The sequence below is a fragment of the Centropristis striata genome, chromosome 21, assembly GCF_030273125.1.
Source record: "Centropristis striata isolate RG_2023a ecotype Rhode Island chromosome 21, C.striata_1.0, whole genome shotgun sequence".
NCBI classification, from domain to species: domain Eukaryota; kingdom Metazoa; phylum Chordata; class Actinopteri; order Perciformes; family Serranidae; genus Centropristis; species Centropristis striata.
In genome coordinates this window covers 29,333,127-29,351,169 of record NC_081537.1, presented here as the reverse complement: position 1 = coordinate 29,351,169, position 18,043 = coordinate 29,333,127, and the positions used below count along the sequence as shown (strand labels likewise).

At 39.2% G+C, this 18,043-nt stretch overlaps 1 protein-coding gene across 2 annotated transcripts in view; it reads left to right on the top strand.

Annotated features, from left to right (window-relative positions):
* Positions 1 to 18,043, top strand: part of LOC131959702 (C-Jun-amino-terminal kinase-interacting protein 4-like) — a 77,154-nt gene that overhangs the window by 31,026 nt on the left and 28,085 nt on the right. The window contains exons 5-8 of one of the 2 annotated variants that reach the window (XM_059324916.1): positions 10,059 to 10,206; positions 13,747 to 13,830; positions 15,107 to 15,566; positions 17,496 to 17,589. In XM_059324916.1, the coding sequence (XP_059180899.1) occupies positions 10,059 to 10,206; positions 13,747 to 13,830; positions 15,107 to 15,566; positions 17,496 to 17,589 (786 nt within the window). The remainder of the gene's footprint in view (positions 1 to 10,058; positions 10,207 to 13,746; positions 13,831 to 15,106; positions 15,567 to 17,495; positions 17,590 to 18,043) is intronic. The other variant, XM_059324915.1, reaches the window with a different exon arrangement.

Sequence of the window (18,043 nt, the reverse complement as noted above, 5' to 3'; positions counted from 1 at the left end):
CTGTTAGCAAAAATGTTTTTTCAATTCTAGTTTTCAATTTCGTTCGCTTCCGTTAACTATAATAGGTTTAGGTTTATTTATTTGCACAGTTAGAATTACATAAAATGACAAAGATAACATAAAGTGTAAAGTGCAAACATGAACATTTTATAAAAGTGTATTTGTGTGAATTATAATTTTAAAACGGCAGTTCAATGGGCTTTTAGACATCTTTTGAAACATTTTATAGAGATGGGGTTCTTTGCCAAATGGGAAAAGGTATTCCATCATTTAGTCCCTAAATTGAACAATAAATTGTGCTGTGCATGTTAGAAATCTTGGAGGATGAAGATCTAAAGACTGACAAGTGAACCTGAGAATTACATTTAAAATAAGACTTAAAGTGCTTTGGAAAGTTTTCATGATCCGAATATACCTTAAAAATAAAAACACATATTTGAGAGATGTTGATGTGATGAACAGTAAGTATCTGAAGTTTCTGAAAAAGAGGACCACATGAGGTATGTGACTCAGATCAGGTTGCCATCCTAACAAAACGTTTCTGAAGAACAAAAACTCTAACAAACTATATTACAATATGAAAGATATGGATAAATTAAACAATAATAAAGTATATAATAACCTTGGTTGAGAAATGGTTCCAAATAGTCCAATCCATCATATTCATATACCTCTGAGCTTATCAATACTTTTATCAAAGCTGACATGTTTTTCTGTCAGTTGTGCATTCCAAACAGTGATGTTGTAACTTACTCGGTATAACAGGTGCTCCTTGTACTCAAGTTGAGGCCTCAAGCAGTGACCCTTGGTTTAATTTGACGATTCAAACCATCGTCAATTTTCAATTTAACCCTTTATCAGGCAAAGAACTATATTTGGTAACTTCAGGTAATATTTCGAGATAAAAGTAGCAAATTTACTCGATTAAAGTGGCAAATCTACAAGAAAAAAAGTCTCAGATTAAAGAGATTTAAAGTGGCAAATCTGTGCGAAAAAAGTTGCAGATTTACGGGATAAAAGGTTTTTTTTTCCCCCAGATTCACCACTTTAAATCTCATAAATCTGCACATTTTTTTCTCATAGATTTGCCACTTTAATCTCGTAAACTTTTTTCTCAAAATATTATTTTCGTATGTTTGTTCTTTTTACACATTCTGGCAGTATGTAATATCCTCCATTATTCTCTAGGGTTGAAATTTGGAATTTGCAAATATTTCATTGAGTGCCCTATTAAGGGTTAATCCACCTGTCCAAGCCTGAAGAGTTTGAAGGTGGTTAAGAACTTTTATGGATATTAAATGTAGAGTGATATTCTGCTTTGGTTGAAGATATTAACACTTACTGCTCAGACCAATAGTGTATTCACTCGCTCCCATTTCTTGAGCTTTGTATTGTGGACACAATATGGATGCTACAAAGATTTTATGCAAAATCTGTTAAAAAAATCTTTACCATGCCACGTTGGTATCAGTTTTTTCAGCGCAACCTCACCTATATGTCCTGATATTTAATTTTTAACTTTAACTTTCTTGATCAAAATTTTGAACCCAAAAGAAATAAAGGAAAACATAAAGTCTGGGTCAGGTTGCAAATATATCGTGTAACAGGTAAAATGAGGATAATATCTAGTTCAGTATTTTTATACTTAATATATATGACATTATCTCCGTTTTTACTTGGCCAAATATCATCAAGAAAAATCTGGCATGGAGTTTCAAGCCAGAACTCTAGAGGGAAGCTGATGTCAAGACTCAACGTTGCTTCATTTTTATGTCTTCACGTCATGAAGAAGTCATGTGCAGCTGCTTTCATGGACTCCAGAGGGTTAATAGACACGTTGACAGCAGTTTCCAGTATCTGTATGACAAGAAGAACACAGGAAACAGATCAGATGAGCCCTGAAATATGATTGGGAACTCATTTTTGATTATTCCACCTCAGCATGAACGTAGCACATTGCCTTGTTGTGCAATAGGGAAAAATTATTCTTAGATTTGCTCCAAAATTGAATTGGTTCTTTCTTGGCCAATGCTGCACACTTCCACTAAGTTTCAAGAAAGCTTTTCAGTGATCCTGCTGACAAACACACAGACAAACACCAAAGCAGAAATGAAAACATAACCTCCTTGGCAAATGTAGTAAATGAAACTATTGATTTCAAGTGCAAAAAATATCACCATTACACTCAGCCTGTTATTATTAAATTTTATAGCTCAATAGAAATTGGATTTCAGGTCTTGCCAAGGCGTGTTTTATCTATTTGTCTGCTGTATGTGAATGATTCTGCAGGTCTGTAACCTTGTATCAGAGCAGTTTTAACCACTGTAAGCTTCACTCCCACACACACATCTTCTCCAGGCAAGAGGCAGAAATGGGTCAGAAACCATGTCTCAGCAGAGAAATCAAGCAAAGAATGAATTCAGAGAAAGGAGAATGTGAAAGTGTAGATATTTGGTGTTTGTAGGTGGAAGTTAATGTTAAGAGAGGATTGTTGACTTCAATTGTAACAAAAAGACAAAGTGTGGGAGGGGCGGATTCTTATTTTAAACCACAGGAAGGAATTCAACATGAATTGAGTGGGACAGATAGAAGAGGATGATGATGTGTAAATCAGAGCTGTAGGTTGGCAGTTGTCACAGTAATCTCCTCCAATGGGATGATGAGCTTTGTTTTTGATTGCTCACTTGCAGAGCAGATTATGTGGACTGCAGGGGGCAGGAGATCAGCAGACCCCCTCAGTTAGATCAACATTGTAATTGTTAATATACCACATGTGTGATTTGTGCAACGATAGAGGTTCAGCCTGGTGTGTCAGCAAGCACCAGTGCTGTCTAGTAGGGCTGGGCGGTATATCGATATAAAATATATATATTTAAATTAGGGCCGGGACTTTAACGCGTTAATTAAGATTAATTAAATACACAAAAATGAATGTGTTAACAAAATTGACGTATTTTAATCGCACTTATTTTTGCACCGCGGAACGTTTCTCACTGGATGAGTTTCAGGTGGACCGATTATACTGGAGCACCAACTAGTGTTCATGAGTTCAGACAACAACAAACCACAGTGAACATGAAGGAAGAAGCTAATGAGACGCTTTGGTTGGCCCCGTGGATGATGGGACATTTTGTTACAAAAAAACCAACAGATGGAAGCGTCGATAAGAGCATGGTTGTGTTGCTATGCAACAAGGAATTCACATTCATATCAACGCAGCACATCCAGCCTCAAGTATCTCCTCAATACAAAACATATAGCAGCTCGCGGCTAGTGTGGTAGCTAGCGTGGAAGCTAGCGTGGATTGTGTTTTCCTTAAAAAACCAAAGTATTCTAGTTTACAGAAGGTCTACCTACCTATAGGCTACCTGAATTTCTGAAATGTACTATATTTCTAAATATGCTATTGCTACTCTTAATGGCAAAAGTTGCACTGGTCTGTAGGACTTGAACAAAAAAAAAACAATATTTTTGTTGCTTAAGCTTATGTATTCAGTCATTATTCAATGGTATACTAAAAACTCATGTGAAAAAAATGACTTCTCACTGTTCTCAGGTCAAATATTTATATGCGATTATAATGTGATTAATTTCGATTAATTAATTACAAAGCCTCTAATTAATTAGATTAATTTTTTTAATCGAGTCCTGGCCCTAATTTAAATGTGATATTGAATCAGACCATATCGATATAGTTCAAATTTGCACTGTGATCCTTGCTCCAGGCAAGCTGCTTTCTATATAAATGCTGCCCTTGGCATATTTAGTTCTTTTTTAATGTTCGTTATTATTTTCTCATATAAATACATTTATTTCAGAAAAAGATTGGCCTATTTTATTTCATAGGCAATTTCCATTAAGATCTTTTCATTTTATGGAGCTTTAATTTATATAAAAAGGTACTCCTGTTGTTATACAGTATTTTTGTCCCCATGAATAAACGGTTTCAATAAAACTACTTGTGTCATATTTGACTTTGACTGAACATTTGCTCTCACTTTGCGATAAAAATATCGGGCTATATATCGATATTCAGCCTAAATATATCGGGATATGACTTTTGGTTCATATAGCCCAGCCCTAATGTCTAGTTATTATTTTGATTGACTAATATTACCGTCCACCTTCACAAGCTTTCCGCGGCTGCAGAGGAGCACCTCCGCAGCACTATGCTTCCTAGTGGACAGGGTTAGGATCTGCTGAGGTGTGGTGTTTGGCTTATGAGAAATGAAGCAATAAGAACATAGACTATGGAAGAATTATCCTATCTTTATTCAAGAGCGTAGATTTTCAGTTTGAGAGCATAATTTGTCTTTCTCATGCTCAGATTTGTTCTCCTCATGCTCACATTTTGCGCTCGCACTCAGATTTCTGCTGCTTTCTTTCAAAATGTGTGCTTGTGCTCACATTTCTACTTCTTGGTCACAAACATTTCGCTCGCACTCAAATATGTCCTGTGCGCGCTCAAATCTAAAGTCTACCCGCTCAGATCTCAACTCTGTCTGCTCAGACTGAACGATGTCCCGCCCTGCGCTTAAAATAGTGTGTTTCACCAGCCAATAGGGAGACAGCTAGATTGTGGCCCCGTCTTGGGTGCGTTCCCTCGCCTTTTTGAGCGCTCCGTAGGGGCGGGTATATGGTCTGTTTGTAAAACTGCTTCTCTCTTAAAATACACCAATTTACCATATTAGCCAGCTATTTGAATCGTCACCTATTTAAGATGCAGCAGCAGAAATCTGAGTGCGAGCGCAAAATGTGAGCATGAGGAGAACAAATCTGAGCACGAGAAAGACAAATTATGCTCTCAAACTGAAAATCTACGCTCTTGAATAAAGATAGGATAATTCTTCCATTATAGACTGTATATAAATAATGGACGTAGTCACCGTGACGTCACCCATTGGTTTGTGGCCCGTTGGAAGCCTCGAGTTCAGCGTTATATTCGTCGCCATTTTGCGTCGCCATCTTGTTTCCGATACGCGGAGCAGACCATAATTGGACTGTGGCGGAGGAGAGGGATCTGACGACACTGACTACACGCCTCTCTACACCGGCAACCCGACTGAGAGAAGCCGCTGCTAATTCATGTTAGCATTAATTGGAGCATTAACTGGGATGTTAGTTTTGGCTAGCAAAAAAACAAAAACAAAATGCATCTTTCTTACCTCAGAAAACTGAGCAGGGACTCCTAGAGTGTCTGTTAGTCAAGCCAAACACTGAACAAGACATTTTTACTGAACAAAACGTTCAAATAAAGTCATTAAGTGAAAATACAGTGAAAGGGTCAAAGTTATGAGACCAAATCGGTAAACGTCCTCTTTTCTATTTATATAACGTTATATATAACTTTATTGACACATTGCCGTGGATACGCATTGCTCTGCTTCTCTCCTGGTGACGGCTCGCCTTGTCAGTGACCTGTCAATCAAAGGTAGCCACGCCCCAAATCATACGATTCTTTATCTTCTATTTTCTTCTAAATGGGGCCATTATTAGAACTATTGACATCAAATTGTCTTGAAGATGATTTTTTACTAGCGATTGAGACCATAATGTTGTCCTGAAAAAATTTTCTGAGGTAATAAATCAAGTGAGAAGTTTTCAAATTTTGCACTGAAATGAATGGGCAGATTTTTTTTGCAGCCAAACTTAGCACCCCCTACTGTAATTTTCGGTGAATTGCAGGCTTAAGGCACTTCCTGGTTGGCCTCCATGCTCAGACATGGAGATTGCCGCCTGATTAAGAACAATGGTCACAAAGCTCCAGGGGCTTATCAGACTATAATAAAACCTCTCAGGTGCTTTCACACATGTAGTTTGGTTCATTAGGTCCGGGCCAGTGACTGACAGAAGTTTATGCAGCACTTTAATGATTCTGATGTGTGTATCTATGTTCTTTAGTGTCACAAAGAGCTTACACTGCAAGAAAGGTGTGTCTAAAAACAAGATAAAAACACTAAATCTGAGGGAAATGATCTTGCTGCATGGACAGATAATTTCACTTGACAAGATTTCTTAAATTAAGATAATTAAATCTAGAAATAAGCATGTTGTACGCTTAAAATAAGAAATTAACTCTTAAAACAAGATAAATTAAAGCTGCAAGCAGCGATGAACTGGGCCGAGCAGAGTGCACTGCAAATTATTTGTTTCTTACCAAGATAAAAAAAACTTTAGATTTAGAAGTGTTAGATAATTTATTTTCAAACCCAAAACTTGACAGGTATGATCCTGCCTTGGTGTGGCCCAAGACAACTTTTTTTGGGAATTGGGGCCGTACAAACTTGTGCTCACTGTGACATTTGCCTCAGTATATACTAATTGTATTCACTGTGATTTACTGTTGCTAAACTTTAAAACATTAATGAGTCCAAGAGGTGTGAATAGTGGTGAATAGATTGGCTCTGTACTGTGAATTGAACGCACCATGGATTGTATCAGTGTATTCAAGCAGCCCCCTGTATTTACTAGCTCTTCACTTTCCCTCCAGTGAATGCAGACGCACTGCCAACCTCAACCACACACTCACACACATACACACTTTTTGATCAGTCTCCCCCTTTTCCAGCCAATAAGCTGCAGCCTGAGAAGAGGCATATGAAACAAGCTGCCTCAGCACCCAAAGAGAGAGGGAGATGTAGAGGGAGGGGTGGTGGCAGGTGGCATCAGAGCGAGAGAGGGAGAGCGTCAGAGCGTTCTAGACTGCATAGCGGCAGCCGCGTCGCATCTCGGCAGAGGATAGGGAGAGCGAAGGAGGAAGGAACAACAGAATCCCCCGCTAGAGGAAGACAGTGGAGGACAGGAGCTGCTGCTGCCAGCCTCTGCCTGCTCGCTGTGGAGGATCTACTGCTCTACTCAGCTTTAATCAGTCACTGCTACTGAAGCCACCAGGATTACTGCTGGCACATTGTTCTGCCTCTGACCTGCACCCACTCTGTCTGCCTCACTATTGAGCTGCAGTATACAGAGCCCTCTCTACTGCTGACTCCCAGCTAGAAGGATACAGCATCTGTGACCTCTGCTGCTATACTTCCAGTGGCTAATTTGGTTGACCACCCCCCCCCATTCTCATCTGCTGCTGTCGCCTGTCCCCCCTGAACCTCCTGCTCCCTGTTGAGGCACTGGGCCATGATCTGGGGGGGCCATGAGCCCCGGGTGTATGCTGCTGTTTGTTTTTGGCTTTGTAGGGGGTGCGGTGGTCATCAACTCTGCTGTACTGGTCTCTCTGTCAGTGCTGCTGCTGGTTCACTACTCTGTCTCTACTGGCGGCTTACCTGCCCTGCCTTCCTTACCCTCCTTACCCAGAGCTACCAGGTATAATGTGTGTCTGTATGTTATTTTAATGTTGATTTATCTTCCATACTGTAATCTGTAGCCATGCCGTTGCAGTATTGCTGCCATGTGGGTGTGTTAGTGAGACACTATGAGACTGCACTCTAAAAGTAGGTCAAGAGAGAGATAGGAAAAAATGGCTGAGACATATGTGAAAACAAAACCCCCTTTTGACATTCCCATTTCACCAGAGTTTATTACTGTTAATGATAATATAGTCTTTCAATTAAGATCTTTTCTAAGATGAATAGGTTGTGGAGAACTGATTCATGAGCATGTGATTTTTCCTCACCCCTCAGTTCAAATAACAAAAGGCAGCATTGGTCACCATCAGTGGCCTGCATGTGACCTCTTCCTCTCAATATGGTGGTGTGTCCATTGTTTTTGGGCTACTGCTTTTCATCCCTGCCTGCCGGCTGCCCATTTCACTGGCAGCTATTGTTCTGCTCGACTGTACAGTTTTTTTATACCTAACCACTGGGGTGAGAATAACTGCTGGTGTCTACCTGGGCTGATGCAGAGGTGGGTGCAGTGTTTTTTCTTAGGTGCGACTGGCAGGTAGGTAGACAGGCAGGCGGTCAGTAGGCTGGTTGATTGGTCCAAAAAAACAAAACAAAAAAACTTTTAGCAGCCACGAATTTTGCCACAGGATGCTCAAATTTGGCTTAAGGTCAAGTGTGTGTGTGAGGTGTGTGCTTGTTTTCATGCTAATTGGCTAAATGGGGCGTGGCAATGGGAGTGACCTATCGCCAAAAGGTGCCAAACTTCCAAATGGATTCGCAGACTTGCAAGATTTTGTGGAGCGGTTGGTCATGAGACAAAGGACAACTAATTAACTGTTTATCAAACATCTGACAAAAGGGGGCATGGTGGGGGAGTGGCCTATAAAAAAAACGATTAATGTACCATGGCCGTAACTGTTTGCCATAGACTCTGGTGGGGGGCATTATTGGTCTGAGCAAGAATTTCTGTTTCAGGGGTGTGACCCTCGCCTTCCAAATGTTAGCCATGCCCCTTTCATCATGTGCATCCATGGTTGCAGCTATTATGAATTTAGGCCTTCAATATATGAGTTCCTATGTGAATATTATAGTCCTGTTACCAAATCTTATTGGACTTTGAGTTGTTGTGAAATGAGAGTTTGTATATGAACACCTCCATGCAAGAGTGAGTTGGTAAGGGAGTTATTTCTAGTTGGACAGTTGCAGATGGTGACAAATATATTTCGTGCTGCTGTTTGTGTCTTGGCTAACCTCCTTCTAATGACACACGTGGCAGAATAGCTCTCCAATCTTAGAGACAGATACAAATGGATGGCGTTATTGCCTGAGCAAATAAGTGCTAGGTAATGGAGTTTATGAGGAAGCAGCTTTATTTCTCTTCCCACCACTTCAGTTCCAAATTGTCCCAAGGGAATCTTTGCTACAACACCTCTCTGTGATGTTGTGACACAATTTCTTTTGGTTTGTCTTACTGATTATATTATGCTGACATGTATGCAATAAAACATTAAAATGGGGGGCGGGGGGGAGAAGTGCAGGCGTAAACATAACTACCTACCCATTTAATTTAGCACCATACCATACCCTTTTCTACCAAGTGTCATATTCTCTGTGTGAATCTTATCACAACATGGAGAGAGAGGCTCAAAACATTCAAACTTGTAATGAAATGTCCACAGTACATCCCAAACAGTGCACTTTTTATTTCACAGTATGAATCACATGTTCTTGCACCATGCTGTTATTGATAGTACTTTCCTTGCTTAAGATCTACTTTACCACCCGAGGAACTGTTTATGTTTTCAGGCAAACTAGCTGTGGGGCTTTGGGATAGCGATGTTGGGCTGTTGGATATTTGGACAGTCTAGCTCTTTGGTCTACATGGAAATATCTCTACAATTATTGGATGGATTGCCTCAAAATTCTGTAGAAATATCCATTGTGCCCGGAGGATGAATCTATATGACTCCAGTGGTATATGAATAGTCTGTGCAGGTCAAGAATCTATAAGGAGAACAGGATACAGCATTGGAGGTGCTGCCCCATTCATTCTTTTTTCTGCCCTGTGGTGCTCATAAAATATGACCACCAGAGACTTCCACTGACTGAGCTTACTTTTGATACTGGTGGCTTACTGGTGATAAAATAATAATTAAACAATTCAATTGTGTAGCTCTTCTAGACTTTCCAAACATCATGGATGGATTAATTCTGATAGTTGTAATTTCGACAGATTGGCCATCATGTCAAATTGGCTCCAAAGGGCATACAGCCTTCCTGGGGCCTTGGTGTAGACATTCATGGTCCCTACTGTCTTGAAACAAGATGCACAAAGAAGGCAGATTGCATTGATTATCCGAAAGCTTTTGTTTGTTTATTAGAGATCTTTTCAACTTGTAGAATGTGATATGCTCCCTTTGGTTCACATTTCATGTCAAGAAAAACCTGATATTGCTTGATTCCAGCTGGGAACCAACTTCTCAGCTTTAAAACCAATTTACTTTTGATTATAAAAGTTCAGAACCGTTCAAATGCGGTCCACTAACTGGAACAGAATCTGTTCCATGTTGGTCCAAAAGGGGTATTAGATCCACTAGAATGGAAGTAGACTCTTGTCTTGTTTCCTTTATACTCTAATTTTGTAAGACTACTTGACCAACCGGCCAGTCTTTCAAATGAATGATTTTTCGAATCATCTCTCCTTCCTCTTTTCTCTGTGTCCAGAAAGGAGCGTCCCATCTCCATGGGCATATTCCAACTTCCTGGCACTGATGGTATGGTCCCTGACCTTCAGAGGGAACCAGTGGACACCCCTTCAGAGCCATGGAGATTCAACAACCTTAGCCATCCACGATCCAACACCAGCCTCAAGGTATGACACACAGCTACACACACTGAAATCAGTCCTGCTTTGAAGGCTTGATGAATTTGAAAGACAGACGTCTTTATATCACTAGTTATAAAGTGTAAAGTTACTGTCAGAAGTTGGCTTGTAGAGCTTCCCACGGATCAGACTAGTGACATCATCCCCAATTCACTTAAAAGAGGTTGTGGAAAGAAAATGCAAACGCTCATTGCCAGCAAACAACAAAGAAAGAGTACATTTCTATTGAGAGAGAAAGGATTGTTTGGTGTGTCCAGAATTTTTAGCAGCAACTTGTGTGTGTAACGGGGTGGCTTGGTGCCCAGCAAGCAGAGGAAGTGGTACCATTCGGGGGCCTGCCTTTAACCTCAAGGGAGAGTGGAAAGGACAGAGTGTCTTCACATTGTTGCTGTTGGAGACCATGCTGCAAGCAAGGCTCCATCATGAATATTAATGACCGCCTAATAAGTATTCATTTGCTGTTATTACACTAGTACAGGGTCAGATGGAAAGTGTAAGACTGTGAAGTGGTTTTGGTTACCTCAATTTTTTCCATGTTATCAGGACTTGTGTTGGATTATTTCATATCTGGCAGCTAGGCCGGGGTTGATGGTTGATTGGATTGAACTGAATTGGCAATGCCTATCAGTTGACGATGCTTGGATGATTTTTATTTTGCCAGAAAAACCCTGCCATGGTGAATTTTAAGGTGTATGTATACCTAGGGCTGAGTGATTTATTGATATAAAAGATATATCGATACATTTTTAAATGTAATATGGAATTAGACCATATCGCATATTTCGATGTAGTTCACATTTTTTTCTTTTTTTTATATATATAAATGCTCCCTTACTAGGGTTTGTCATATTTAGTTATTTTGTAATGTTCGTTATTCTTTTCTCATATAAATATATTTATTTAAATATTGGCTTATTTTATTTCATAGGCTATTTTTATTTAAGACATTTTTTTATTCAAATGTACACTTTATGGAGCTTTGATTTTTTTTTTTAAAAAAAAGGTACTCCTGTTGTTATACAGTATTTATGTTCACTTAAATAAAAGGTTCCAATAAAACTACTTGTGACATGTCATATTGACTTTGACTGAACATTTGCTCTCACCTTGCGATAAAAATATAGGGATATATATCGTATATGGATATTCAGCCTAAATATATCAGGATATGACTTTTGGTCCATATCGCCCAGCCCTATGTATACCCCTTTTCATCCAAGGCAGCTCGAGGGCTGGTTCAGAGCCAGTCCGTAATCTCAAACCAATCCGACAGCCAAAAAAACGGCTCTCGTTCAGAAAAAGTAGTTCCAGAGCCGCACCAGCTCTTTGCTGTTCTTGAACCACAAATTCTTGAAGTTGGTGCTAGCCTTTCTCGGAAAGCGAAGATGTATACAGACATATATAGTGAAGTAATGACGTGGCTCTTCAGCATGTGTAAAGCAAACCGGCTGTGAGAAGGTTCGCAAGTTGAACAAACTGCCCCCTCCCCGACAATAAGACAAATAAGCAGTGTTTCGACTAAGGGGGGAAAGTGTCCACCGGGAAAGTCTCAGGCCACACCCTCTCAAAAGTCTGCCCACTCTGCCTGTCTCCACTACAACTTAGCCCCCAAAGGGATTTAGAGACTGTGGAGGTGACGTATGGTTTTCACCGTCACTAACTGTGCACAACGCCAGCAGCTGAAAGCAGCATGGCTAATTATGCACAGAGTCTCCGCTGATCATAAACATAGTGATTGTGAATTAACAACATCACTAACTGTGCACACGAGTGTCTGGTGCTTGTTGTAAACAAACAGAGATCACTAAGTGAACACCTGCTTTAGCAGCAGCACATACACACTGTACTGCTACAGAGCTAAATGTAGCTAACATCCGCTAACTGTAGCTAACTGCCGCTAAGTCGTTAAGAAGAGTAAGAAGGAGTCACTGGATTTGTCTCCAGTCGCTTTCTTGAAAAAAAGTTGCTAAGGGGGTCTGAAAAGTCGCTAAATTCAGCAACAAAGTGGCTAAGTTGGGAACACTGCTTCGCCGGCTTTTACAAATGGCGTGTTGTTGTCATGTAGAGTACTACATCACATCCCACTTAGCGATCCATCCAATCAGTAGCCAGGCTGTTTTCAGGGGAGAAAAAAGACCCTGCTCTTCAACAGGGACTAAAGAAGCCGGCTCTGGACTACTCAAATTCAAATTAGGGGAGTCTTGGCGTGTAAGACCCGCCTCATTCCGGGTATTGCCCGGTAGTGGAAACAGCCCTATGATCAACTATTGACAATGCCTGGAGGGTCGATGGGACGATGGTGTTTTGCACACATTGACCCAACCGTACTGGCAGCCATGGGTTAAAAATTCTAAAGCTTTTGAGCACCTTACCACTGATTCCTGTCGTATATTACAGGTGTAACGGTACATCTTTGTCATACAACTTCTACACACACAGAGACTCAGTGATCAGGCACCCCCTGTGCAGATATACAGCAGTGCCTTTGTGTTTTGTCCTCTGACGTGACATTTTAAAAAGATTTACAGTTAATGATCCCTTCCCTCTCACCACGTGAAGGGGTACGTGTGTATTTGTGTGTGTGTGTGAATGTTTTAGAGGGTTGGGGAAGAGCCATTATCAGCCGAGTAGCAGTGGGAGGAAACTTTCCTCCTATTGGCTGCTACCATAGCAACAATAGAGTGATGGCAGCATGCAGACAGGAAAGGAAATACTCCCATCAGTGTTCAGAAAGATGAACCCAGACACAAGAAAAGGGAATACATTTGAGAAAAAGACTGTGGGGACAGCTTAACCGCTATGTGGCCCTTTAAAAGCACCCTCTTGTTACCTTAAAGGACCAAAATGCCCTTTTTCATAATGCTGCTCTGCAAATAATATATTTTAGTATTAATTCCCAGTTTGACTGAATTAAATTTTGACTTTGAAAATTAGAAAAAAGGAAAAAAAAAACTTTCAAAATGTATGCCACATATGCATAAAAGTGAAAAAATTAAAAAGGATGCAAAAGGGATGATTCAAATATTATCTCATTCAATGTCTGTGAAAGCTTTAAAGTCTCCTCTGTGTGATTAAAGTCTTATAAAACCCTCTTGTCTGTTTTCAAGGTGACCGAGGGATCTGCACATTGATGCTTTGTTGTTGTCCTGATTGATTCTTTTCCATCAGGCAGTGTGCTATTTATAGAACTGAAGCCACCGGCATTAATGGATCAAAACAATAAAGGGTTAGAAATTCTGCGTGCCACAAAGGGCTGCTCAGAGCTGACGAAACCTTAAGAGTGATTGTTAGCTACTCTATAATCACAGTGGTTACATTCATACAACCTTGGCCAAGCAGGTCACCTGTTTACCAGAAGAAGACTACACAGTTCACACATGGAGTTCAAGTTTTACAACACCCTTATATGAATCTGTATATTACATTTGGCCATGTCTTTTGTTTTGTTTTGATTCCTTTTTTTGTGTTTAAAATAAAGAAATAACTGTTGGTAAATACTAATGAGCAAGGTATTTAATATACCCTCAGTTGGAGGAACAGTTCTCTCCGATCAAAGTGGAAGCTGAAAGTCCACAGGAGAATTTGCCCAATCAGAACGCTGATCAGGACCAGGTAGACCCGTCCGTCACTCACGGAGGAACTTTAACCAAACTTATTGAGTTTAGTAGTTGTGGTGGAAACTTTGCCGTAGTGTGATTAAATACAATAATGCTAACATGCTGGCTATACTTCATATCTAACTTAAACTGCATGATGCTAATACGTTTAATTTTATAGCTAAAGCTGGCCTCAATATTTATTTCTTTGGGTTTTTTACAGCAGATTTTGGCGTGTTGTAGCAGAAAGCGTATGGATGATAACATCAAAAAGACTGCATTCCAGTCATCTTCTTTTATTTAATATTACTTTATTAGATTTTCTTTTTTTAAGATAATTTCTTTCAACATTTATGTTTTTTGGATAGTCAGAGCCTATGGGAACGTAATGCATTCACTCAATAAAAAATAATTGCCCTATATTACTGAAATATTGAGATAAGTATGAGTTTTCATGGGAAAAAAATCTGTTTTTTTTTTTTTGTTTTTTTTAATAAAAAAATGATTTTCTTCAAAAACTAGTAATGACCATCATTGTACAACTGAGCCATCGTGAGCAAGATATGTTTTCCCTGTTCTTCTCCTGCTATGACAAGTCAAAATGTCTGCAGTAAAAAAAGTCTTTGAGATGGATCAGCGGCTCATAACTTCCTATAACTTTCAGGACTTCCATGCATTTCTTTAAGCTGATTTGACACACATTTGATAGTGGTTGTACATTGCCAGAAAATATATGATTTGTTAAACACGTGTGTTGCATGTTGTGGTTTTGTGTTGGTTTTAGGTGCATTGCAAGGTCCACACTGTTTACCAAAGTTATAGTGTTAACATCTAGCTTATATCTATTTAAACAGAAGAAATCAAATCAATTATAAATGTAGTTTTGTGAAAGATTCCTGATCGTTTGAAGAATCAAAAGGTCCACTTACTAACTTTTTCTTGAGCTTACAGTTGAAGTTTCAGTTGTCTTTATGTGAACTTCAATCATGGATTACAGCTCTGGAAAAATCTAGTAAGTGGACCTTGAGTTAAGATTCCTTCTGAAGCTACAGGTTACAAAATTTAGGTCACCTTTAATGCTCATGTCTTTGGAGTGTTTTTCTTTTTAGTCTACTTTGGGAATGGAGGAATGTTTTTTTTTCTTTTGGTTTGATTGTGTTTGGTTTGCATATACAAGAATGTGCTGCACATTAGCTGCATTTACAGCTTGAAATATTTTTTTGCATGCATATATTTTGAAGCTCATAGTTTTCTATTTTGTTTTTCTTCTTCTCCTCTTCCTCCACATTAAGGATGAATTGGCTGGTTCGTCCCGCAGAGGCTCCAAGTCCAATACTCCAACCAACCAAGGAAGTGTCTCCAAAAGTGGAACTCCTGTGTCCTCACATGGTGCTGGGTCCAAATCCAACAGCTCCATGTCCTCTCAGGGTGGTACCTCTAAATCAAACACCCCCACATCTACATTCAGCGCTAACTCGCAGTCCACTACACCACTATCCCCTCATGATGGAGCATCCACTGGAATGAGTCCTGGATCCGGTCCGGATGGTGTCACATCCCTGTCTTCCACAGCGTCTGACGTTGCCATGGAGTCTGTGGATCGGGAAGTTTCAGACGGGCTCAACAAGAACCTGGACTGGAACAGTGGAAAACCAGAGAGCAATAAGGACATCGCAGCCGTGCAAGAAGGACAGCAGGGTCATCCTGGAGGTGATGGTCAGGACTCTGCTTCTACACACCTCCAAGGTGATGGTGAGTACTGCACTTAAAATTCCATGTCTGTTATGTCAATACAGGACTGGTAGCACTGTAAAGGGATAGTCAGTGCATTATAGGCTGTATATTGCGGTGATCATGACCCCAGTTTGGAGACCTGTTTAAGTTAACATGGGGGGAACTGGGGCTGGGCGATATATCAATATAAAAAATATATCGATATCATTTTAAATGTGATATGGAATTAGACCATATCACATATATTGATGTAGTTTAAATATATATATATATATATATATATATATATATATATATATATTTCCTTATATATAAATGCTGCCCTTACTAGGGTTTGTCATATTTAGTTATTTTGTAATGTTTGTTATTCTGTTCTCATATAAATATATTTATTTCAGAAAAAGATTGACCTATTTAATTTCATAGGCTATTTTTTATTTTATTATATTTTTATTTAAATGTGCAGTTAATGGAGCTTGTTTTTTTTAAAAAAAGAAGAAAAGTACTCCTGTTGTTATACAGTATTTATATTTACTTAAATAAACAATTTCAATAAAACTACTTGTGACATGGCATATTTGGCTTTGACTTTGACTGCACATTTGCTCTCACTTTGCCATAAAAATATTGGGAGATATATTGTATATCGATATTATATAAAATATATATATCGGGATATGACTTTTGGTCCATATCGCCCAGCCCTAGGGGGAACTGAATTTGTTCTGGCCTCTGGTCAAAGCCACAATACTCCTTTGACAAAAGAGATAATTTCCCATATAAGGACACAGAAACTGCTGGTTCATTGCTACCTCAGATGTTTAGTTGGTAATTATATATGCACTCTATGATTTTTTCACACGTTGCAAACTGCATCACAAGTTGGTCACAAACTGGAAAAACAACACTTGCTCCACTACAAACGCTCTATAAACAAACTCTCAAGGTATTAGACAAAAAGCCATCAAGTCATCATCACTGCAATATCATTCAAAAGCACAAACTCTTGACTTTTGAAAATTTTTGTGTTTTGCCGATGTTAGCTTAGTGTATAGGGTGATTCATAATCTGGCTGCTCCTCCGTTAAATGAGTTTATATCACTGCACCCAGACAACAGGAGAACAACTAGGACGACCAGTAGAGGTCACTGTGCAGTACAGCGCAGATGCACTGAATTTGGCGGATCAGCTTTTTCTATAAACTGCCACTAATTATTGGAACTCAGTACCAAATGAGATCAGAGACATCAACACATTCGTTGGTTTTAAATCTAAAATAAAATCATGGCTTAAATCCACTCAATCATGCACCTACCAACTATAAACTCAAACATTAGCTCACTATTTTGCAATCTCTTAAGTGTTGTATTTTAACATTGTTTTGTGTTGTGTCTTAATACTGTGACTTTACTCTTGCTGTTGTTCTGTGTTGTATTCTGTTTTAAGAGTATGAAACTTTGTTGTTACTGTTTGAAAGGCTTGTTTGTTTGTGTCAGATTTATGTTATTTGTTCCTGCCCAGGGACTACAGATGAAATTTAGCTCGTAGCTAATTCTGGTACGGCTGAGAGCCATGCACTGTCCCTGTTAAAATAAACAAATAAATGAAATGAAATGTCTTATTGTAGTTGGTATGTCTTATTGTGCTTTGATGGGATAGTTTAGTTTGAAGAATAGATAGCTCCGGCAGGCTGATGGGTCACGAAACTACAAGGTTTTACTCCAAAACTATGCACAGAACTCTGACACCAGAGCTCGGAAAGTAAGCTAATAGCTTTGTGTCCGCTACACCACTTGCAAGTATTTCATACAACTTAATGTCCAAAATCGCAAACTATCCCTTTAAAGCATTAGTTCTGATTCACCAAAGTCACCCCATCGGAACTATCCCTTTAACATCAACTGTCCACTGTCGTTCTTCTGTTTGTGTCTCTGCTGGTTGTATTAGATGGAGCAGACAGCCTGGAGAAGTCTGAGGTTCAGGCCATCATAGAGTCCACTCCTGAGCTGGACATGGATCTCAAAGGTTGCCAAGGAACAAGGTACAGGGCTGATGATTCCATGTTTAAGCGTTGTTACCCTTAAGTGAGAAAATGATAATAAATAAGGCTGCCATCGGTCTATAGGTCTCTATTCCATCTCTGTTCTGCTGTGCAGTAAAACACTGGTATAATGCCATAAATCATAAAAAGAGAAAGGAAATATCAGTTTAATTTCTTTGATAACTTTTTTAATAAAAAAAAAATGAATACATTGGAGTCTATGCATCACAAACAAAGTGTTATCAATATCAGGAAAAAATTGACAGCTCCACATGCTAAACATACAGGTGCATCTCAACACATTAGAATATGATAGAAAAGTCCATTTCCAGTAGTTCAAGTCAGACAACCCGAACAAGTATTGAGTCATATAGATGGACATACTTTGCAGAGGCCAACATTTCCATATTAAACAGACTTTTTAAAATTGGTCTTTTGTAATATTAATTTTTTT